The 9,086-nt window shown below is 40.3% G+C and overlaps 1 protein-coding gene across 1 annotated transcript; it reads right to left on the reverse strand.

Moving 5' to 3' along the window:
* Positions 1-2,655: 2,655 nt before the first annotated feature.
* LOC135465428 (carbohydrate sulfotransferase 11-like) lies at positions 2,656-5,488 on the reverse strand. The gene is made up of 4 exons (XM_064742667.1): positions 5,476-5,488; positions 4,958-4,980; positions 2,924-4,011; positions 2,656-2,743 (listed from the first exon to the last, which is right to left on the reverse strand). Exons 1-4 carry the CDS (start codon positions 5,486-5,488, stop codon positions 2,656-2,658), a joined length of 1,212 nt encoding a protein of 403 aa, XP_064598737.1.
* Between the last annotated feature and the right edge of the window lie 3,598 nt (positions 5,489-9,086).

Here is a 9,086-nt window from a genome sequence, read left to right on the forward strand (position 1 = left end):
GTGGTAAAAGTATTCTTTCACACTTTCGTTTTACACACAGGCCTTTTCACTTCGTCCTTTTTTCTGACAAAATATGGCTGTCGCACGTAGTTCAGCTTTTTCTTTTCAGGGCATTAATGGAAGATGACAACAACTGTAGGACAAGATATGATGCATGAAAATGGTGCCTATGTATGTGGGATCCACGCGGCGAGAAAAAATAATTAGAAACATCAGACTTGCTTTCAAGAGAATTACCTCCATTGTCAATAACACCAACACAATAGCAGAAAACATGTCCTTGGCGACATTCAATTACATCATAAATAGATATTGACTAAATAACGTGGAGGGTAAAAAGAAATTATACTATATTTTTCGAATTTTGTCAATAAAATCATCCCTTGGAATATTCATAGTTTTGGAGGTGAAAACAAACCGAATTTAAACTAGGGGAGACAGGCCATAATTAAGATTTTAACATGAAAAATGAAAAATATAGCTTTTAGGTAAGAGTATATTTCTAGAAAAGTTATCAGGGTGTGTCTAACCTTCAAATATGATAGTTTCATTATCCTGTAGAGTTTTAATCATCAGAAATCGACAAAAAATCATCATCTCGCCCATTTAGCTCCATTTTATTTATCCCCTCCTGGTCCTTGTGAGGAACCTGGATGCTCAAACATATAAATAGGTTACTGACTGAGCAGGTCTATTCCCTTCTTATTCACAGCATGTGTATACTGAAACGACTACCACTCGTGCACAACCTATAACATATAGCCCCTTATTTTCTGTGATGACGCGTTCACACAGCGTTTTGTATGTTTTCTTCCGATCTGACCAGCCATTATCAACATTGCTGATATCAGGTCTACCGGGTGTCCCATAGAATGATAACCATGTTCAAATTTGTTATGTCATGGCGTCAAAATAGCTTTTACAGAAAATGAGATGAAAAATAAAGTTATCACGAGAAAGCACGCTGTGGGACATCGGATGTGTGGGCTCCATCCATTGATGGATTTGTGAGTATTTCTATATCTGGCGAGACCAGTTTCGGTATATTATATACACTGACATGGCTGACATGTCTAAACTCATGTCAAGCGTAAACCTCCAAAATGTCAGACATGACGCTTATATTTATATCCAGGACATGCCCAAGAGTACTGTTGTCTTTAATATCCCTCTGACTCTATTTTGACGATTCCGCCAGTTATTTGGCGATGTTCATAGCTAGATTTATACTAGATGGTTTTGGGGAACGGGTCGTAGTGTAGATCGCTAGGAGACATCAGTTGCGAATTCAACACCGGCTGTGGACAGGAAATTTACAGATTTCTCCACACCGCAGGTGGGAATTTTGTGACAATAAGCGACCACTTCTCTTCCATCAATATCGTGTGCATATCTACACGTCACACGGTAGAATGATAGCCAATGTCTTGCCAAAGGTTGGTGGTTTTACCCATAAAACTGACCGCCGTCGTATAAGTGAGAGGTTATTGAGCATGGCGCTAAACAACAATCAGATAAATACATGATTAGTCTCCTGTCTTCCCCATATGGTAGTCCCGTCGTTGTCTGGTGAAGATATTTGGTACTAAGATAGGAACAAGGATGTGAAAGGATACAATAGTTCCCATTTACGCCGTACTCAAAAATATTTCACTTAAACAACAGCGGACAGCATTATAGTGGGAGGAAACCGGCCAAAGCCCAGGTGAAACCAACGACCATCAGCAGGCTGCTGCCAGACCTTCCCACTTACTGCAGGAGAGGAAGCCAAGGCGGCGCCCCACCACCTGAAGCTTTCTTATAATCTTTGGCCTTTTTTGTTTGTAAACATACTTTTGTGTGAATAAAGACACAGGCTGTCTTGCATTAGATAAGTGTTTTCATGATTTATTTATTTCATTGGTGTTTTACGCTGTACTGAAGAATATCTCACTTATATGACGGCGGCCAGCATTATGGTGAGAGGAAACCGGACAGAGCCCGGGGGATATCCACAACTATCCGCAGGTTGCTGCCAGACCAGTGTTATCATGAATTGGAATGGATAATTGTTAAGATGGTATTACCTTATGTGTAACTAGAACAGAAGAGTAAAAGAGAACTGAAAAAAGAAGAGGCCTTAAAAGTGTGTCTGTAGATGTCATTCACAGCTGTAGTCACTTTCGCCTCTTGAGGTGCACAGTCTCTAGCACTAAGACCGATTGCCCGCTTTTCCATACCAAGTCCTTGATTTAAACAAAGAATAAATTAAATTTCAGATACCTACCACCAATCAGATACTGAAATATGGCGTCCCCATGGTTTTTAACCGAGAAGAACAAGGGCAGACATTCATCAAAGTTCAAAGGTCAACAAAACACTTTTTAAGCCTTTTACGATGGCCTATACGTATATACCGACATGAAATCCCCACGGCCTACAGAAGGGAGATTTGTCTGTTAGCGACTATAAATTTATCGAAACCATCAGTGGGAATCAGTGGGAACCCTTCTCCCGCCCAATTTTTGGCCAAGGCTTCGTAGTCTAATGTCAATGGTGAGGGTGGGGGTCTCCGTGGCCGAGATGATTAGCGTGCCAGCGCATCGCAGTGACCCAGGAGCCTCTCACCAATGCGGTCGCTGTGAGTTTAAGTCCGGTTCATGCTGCCTTCATCTCTTAGAAGGTCTGACAGCTGCCTGCGGATGGCCCTGCGTTTCCCCCGGAGTCTGCCCGATTTCCTCTAACCATAATGTTGGCCGTCGTCCTATAAATGAAATCATATAATCTTTAGTACTCCGTAAAACACGGATGAAATAAGCCTAAGAAAACAATATGGCCCACCTGGTCGTGGTGGGAAATGCACATCTTTTAGTTCACCTCAAGGTAGGAAAAGTCAGAGTGCGTTTTGTTGTTCGTAAACAAATCTTCCAGCTCTATCTCATACCTAAAAATGTCGAAGTCAGGTTTGAAAATCGTCTTGAACCCTTGCAGATCCTCTTGAGATACGCTTCTGTAGGCTTCTAGCAGAGCTTCATGCCTATTACGTCTAGCACGCTCGCGATCTGACATTTTGTTCGCCGCCAAAAGAGCATCAGACAAGTCTTCACCATCAAAATTCGTGATGTGTGCGAATTTTTCTGGCATCTCAATATTTTTGTCTATTATTCCATTTATCTGACACTTTCTCCATACATATTTTATGGCCATCGAAAGCGGCATACAAGTTTTAATTTTTTGACTAGAAGAGTTTAAATTAGTGACGATGTCCATGACGGTATCTTCGTCTACCCCACCACGGGAAGAATTGAATTCTACTGTATCGCTGATGCCTGTAACCTTTATAACATACTCGGCGTCTTCGAGAAAGTGCTCCATTTTGCCGATGATGTCATATCTGACTTGACATGGCCTGCAGTGGTCATACATCGGTACAAAGTGTCCATCTCTGCCGTCTCCTGTTTTCAAAGCGTAAATAACAAATTTTAAAAACTGTCTAAATGAGATATAAGGGGCACAACTGCTTTCGTTGTTGCTCACTCTCTTGTCTCCCATATTGAATATTTTCACCCTCAAGGCAAAATAAGCGTAATTTGGACTGAACAGCTTATCGATATAACACGAAAACAGTCTGGAATAGGGATCTCTCACAAAGAGGAACTTCGTGTAAGAAGACACGATATCCAGAATCTCGTCAAATCTCATGCCACGGAATGTTTGAAGACGATGACTATGCGCCATGTGTCCTGGGATGTCATACGGGTTCTTCTGGGATCTTAATCCCGTAGAAATCTGAAGAACTCGCTTCCAAAATGTACAACCAACCTTCTCTATCCCACAGTAGATCGCTTTGTGTTTGTGGTCCACGAAGAAATGATCTCTTACTACAACTTCTTGATTGCTGCCCTTGATGCTGCTAATGTTAGGGTTAGAACAGGTTGAGACAAGGTGATCGCGCCTGCCTCGATACACGTTGCCGAGTTTGTGTACAGGTTGTCTTCCCTCGATGAATCGCAAATCTCTCTGTAAAGGTATCTGGAATATAGAACGGCCGATTGATTAATTAACTACTGATTGAGTGTTTAGCGTCAAGCACAAGAAGATATGACAGAGGTTAGGTTCATGGGTGGAAGAAACTGGAGTGTTGGGTCAGTAATCACTGACCTTCGCCAAATACCAGGCAACCTTTCTGGTCTAAAGCGACTGCGAAAGCTGAGTTTGAACACACGACATCATGGGTCGGATAATGATGGAAGAAAAAGCTGGGAGTCAATGCTACCATCTAGACTAGAGAGCCCTCTGAGCAAAACCGACGACTATCAGCAGGCTGCTGAAGACCTTCCCACTTACGACCGGAGAGGAAGCCAGCATGAGAGAACGGCATAAAACACCAATCAAATGAATGTATATGCAAGCATCAATGTTTGCTTACTCAAGTGATTTGACAGAATCTACAGATGTGTCATTTAAGTTATTGGGATTACGAACATGGCAGCTTACCTGTGGTAAGTCGCTTTTGGACTGAATCTTACAGCTGTGAGCATATTTAAGCGAACGCTTTCAACATGACGCTTTTAACTATCGCCCTTTCATTAACATTCATTTGGTCACAAGCCGATTACATGACTGATGAAATCAGTTTCGGCTTCCTTTCATGGCTGTCATTTATCGATATCGCTAATTCATATATCAATATTGCTAGTTCATTTATCGATATCGATGAATGCCACTATTTTTCGATATCGATAAATGCCACTATTTATCGATATCGATAAATGTCACTATTTATCGATGTCGATATCTTTCGAGTAAGTGTTAAATTTGCTCCTCATATACAAGTAAAACACCAATCAAATACACAACAATCCCTACGACAGGTGTCAACACGAAGACAGCGAATAGATCGGTGGGAATCTCTGCTTGAGACTGAACCAACGAATACCACTTGGATACGGAAAATTCCACAACTCTTAACTCTTACCTGACACACCTTACCCAAATGACCTGAAAGAAAACAAACAACCATGTATAGTTTGAGAAATACCCACGCAAGCGGAGATAAGCAACCAAGTTAAATACACACCATTGCATTTTCTTCTACCATTTATTGTAAAACTTTGCTCTTACACGTCTATATAAAAATATTCCTCGCTTATCGTTCAGCACCATGAGGTTAAATCAAGGAAACAGGGCTAGTTGACACAGTGTCAGTATAATGTGACTGGGTGGAGTGTCATATCTGGTGTCTTCTGCATGATACGTCTGTGGAGGCGGCAACTTGGCGATATGGAATCGCCCAGCCACAAGAGACACAGTACATGAACACACCAAATGACACTTCATCGCCATATGACTGAAAAATGGTTCAGTACAACGTATTAACCGAAGCATGTGTAAAAATACTCTGTGCGTTAATTGTCGGTCTCCTATAGGGACCAGATTGCGTAGGCGACCCTACAACCCCCCCCCCCCAATACCCCCCCGCACCCACCCACTCACCCACCCCCACCATGATCCGGCTTATAGTCACAAAAACCCACGGAGAGCGAAAACGGATAAATCCTCAAATTCTTTGCTCAAAGCGAAAACGGATGAATCCACAAATTCTTTGCTCAAAAGCGTACGTGTACATGTACTTCCTTAATTATAAATAGCTATCAGGCGTATTTCTCTCTGCCTGTGACTGATCTAGATTGCCTACAAGCATGTTTGATAGTCCGAGACCGGTTTAGATAGTTGACATGTTCATATGATATATTAAAGGAGAAGAGGACATAAAAATGATTTGCAAGTATGGTCTTTAATTTTTTTTTTCGATTTTTTCTTTCAGGAGAAAGAAAATAATTTTTGTTTAGCGGGTATTTCGGACCACCTCTTTTAATATATAATCTTTGCCTAATAATCTCCTAAATAAGGATGTAATGCTGTTCTAATAAATTTATTTGAGTGTAAATTTGTTTATATCTATAAACATGCATTTAATAAAAATTAAGATAATATTTATTAATATATTAAAACATATTAAAATGATTAAAACTCATATTGAACACATGTATTAGCTGGAAAGAAAAATCCAAAAAAATATTTAAGCTTTTCACATTCTTTCGTCTGAACTTCATATAATTTTCATGTTTTCTGCACCTTTAACACTATAGATCGTTGTAAGTTGCCACGTCGAATAGGACTGTGGAATGCAGAGGTGTCGGTTTGACATCACGATGTACACCATTACCATTCAGATCTAATTGTTGGATTGGCTCCATCATGTAAATCGCTGACTTGCAGAGCTGGCAGTTCAACACTTCGTATAGATTACATAAATGTAGACCTTGCGACTTAACATCATGGTATGAAACACTTATGTATAGGGTTTCTGGTTTGACGTCATGGTATAAATCATCGCATAATGGCAGGCATATACAGCTTGGCTGCGTGGTTTAAATAGCTACAGTGACACCACACCATCGCGCACATATAGGCACACAGAACTGGTATTGGCGTTGTCGTATACAGGGCTGGTTGTTTGACACCATGATATAGATGCTTGACAGGCTGATGGTCTACACAGTTAGCTTGAAGAACTAGTTTTGACAACATGACATATATAGTTGACTTGTAGGCATGCACTTGAGTCATAAATTGGAAGTGCTTTAATAAACCAAACTCAAAACCCGGAAAGAATTCAAATTGTGGTTGGTACATTGTTCTGCAGTAAATACTTGTAACCAGTGCACAAATTTTAAACTTCCCAGTACAAAATGTTTTAATTATAGTTGTGCTAGTACTTGGCTTAATTCAGTTGACAAATATTGGCCAAGTGTTTTGAAACAAAGCTCCAGACAGTTACTTTGCACAGATGATGGTTTAACATCATGGTACAGATCACTGACAGCTACTATAGTCTGACACCATATTATGATAAGTATGTGTTAAAGTAGGATGAAACAGCTTCCGGTATGACATATCACAGTTGTTATGTAATGAAGATGTTGATTCTGAGACGCTAAAGGGATTGCTCGCGGTTCGAGAATGGTTTCTTGAATATTTACAATAAAAATTGATAGCACACCTGTTGATACTGTCATAAAGAGAACAGTGCAAATGGAGGTAATCGCAAGGGCCACCCAAACAACCAGGATTCGTCCACGACCACGACGAATTTCCGTGCACATTTTGGTACCTGTAAGAAGAAAATAACTTTAAATAATAAAATAAACTGAAAACTTATGGAAGGCCGGACGCGTCCATGCTCTCTGTTATATATTATTTGCTCCTGCCAAACAGTGTGTAAGTGAGAGACCGGCTTTGGTTTCGGTTTCCAAGACGGATGATCACTTAGTCTTGGCAAATCGACCAAGGTGACAAAAGACAGCTTCGACTGGATGGTCGTCTATCTTGAACATCTCAACCACAAGTAGTAACCGCAACGTATATTCTGAAACTATATACCTGTGTATAGGGACTCAGTTAGCGACAGCTATATTATGTCAGTGTGCAATACCTATAGGGACCGCCTGATCAGTAATTGCTGCGTATTGTTAGCATATGCACGAAATGTTTGTAGGAGTCAAGTCGGTGACTGTTTCGCCTGGCTGGAACTGAGAACCAAAGGGGCCTACTCAACAAGGGTTATCCTTATCTCTATATGCAATTGGGGGAGGGGGGATGGGGGTGGGGGGTGCGCTAGCGCAGCGTAATGACTCAGGAGCCTCTCACCAATGTGTTGGCTGTGAGTTCAAGTCCAGCTCATGTTGGCTTCCTCTCCGGCCGTACGTGGGAAGGTCTTCAGCAACCTCCGGATGGTCGTGGGTTTCCCCCGGGCTCTGCCCGGTTTCCACCCACCATTATGCTGACCGCCGTCGTATCAGTGAAATATTCTTGAGTACGGCGTAAAACACCAATCAAATGAATAAATCTATATGCAATAGGCCAACCACTTGTAACCCAGTATTCTGACGCCTCTGTGTAGGTCTACAATAATGGAATAATGATTGCTGAATATGTGAACCGAGAGATCCGGGTTGAATCTGAAACTGTCTTCAAGCAGGCAAGCGCTCTATCCTATAACACAAGATTTTCGCAGTGGGGTACTACATGTGCAGCGTATGCTTATAGTACTTATAGTGAAAGATATGACTGCCAATGATGTTTGTATTGTGTCTACACCATTTATGTCGTTTTTATGAGCCCCCCCCTCCCCGCTAGGTTATATGACCATAGTTAAAGATGGTAGCAAACAACGAAGTAAGGATATTCGTAAGGACATAAGGGACTGTATATAAAAATATGTTTAATAATTTTATAATGTCCAAATCGCAAGATTGGCTTAATGGCCCATTTTTTTATATACTGATTCAATGCATTCGTTTTTTTTTACCCCAAACTTCTTTGATATCTATTCATGCAATAGTAATAAATGCGTGTAACAAAAGTTATAAAACAGCTAATCTGACGTTATACCCAATTACGGTGAGATAATATAGGTGTAATGAAAAAATATTATACCAAAACATTACCCCAAAAATATAAAATGTCAGATTAACTGTTTTACAATTATGTCTACATATGTATACTTAAAACTACATAGATATACAGACTTATCCCCCTCCCCCCTCCCCCAACAGTTTAAAGTGACACAATATGTATATATATATTTGCCATATGTCAAAGTATGACTCACGAAGTCAAAGTGCAATCTAAACGTTTACTGCGATATAAAGAGCTTTAAAAATCATGTTAATCAACTGTAAATGACAGCAAATGGAATACAGTAGACAGATAATCATTCAAGCAGCGATGGCACTCCAGGCCAAATACACTTTATTCGTCGCTTCACATATAATACAGATTGACTTAGAAATAAACAAGAGTCGATACACGTAACGAAATAATTGATAAATCTTTATTCAAATTGTAAATGATATTGTTTCTGCAAGCAATTAAAGAAAAATTGTTCACGATCAATGGGGACCCGTCAGAACGTGGAACAGTCATATCTGAAACCACTGTTATGGCGTGAAACTTTGTCTTTTACTGGTATGACGTCAAGTTAGACTTTATTATTATGTGAAATTATGTGAAGTGTTTTCAATTTTAAATAGCTAGGGTGA

The sequence above is a fragment of the Liolophura sinensis genome, chromosome 5 (genome assembly GCF_032854445.1).
Source record: "Liolophura sinensis isolate JHLJ2023 chromosome 5, CUHK_Ljap_v2, whole genome shotgun sequence".
NCBI classification, from domain to species: domain Eukaryota; kingdom Metazoa; phylum Mollusca; class Polyplacophora; order Chitonida; family Chitonidae; genus Liolophura; species Liolophura sinensis.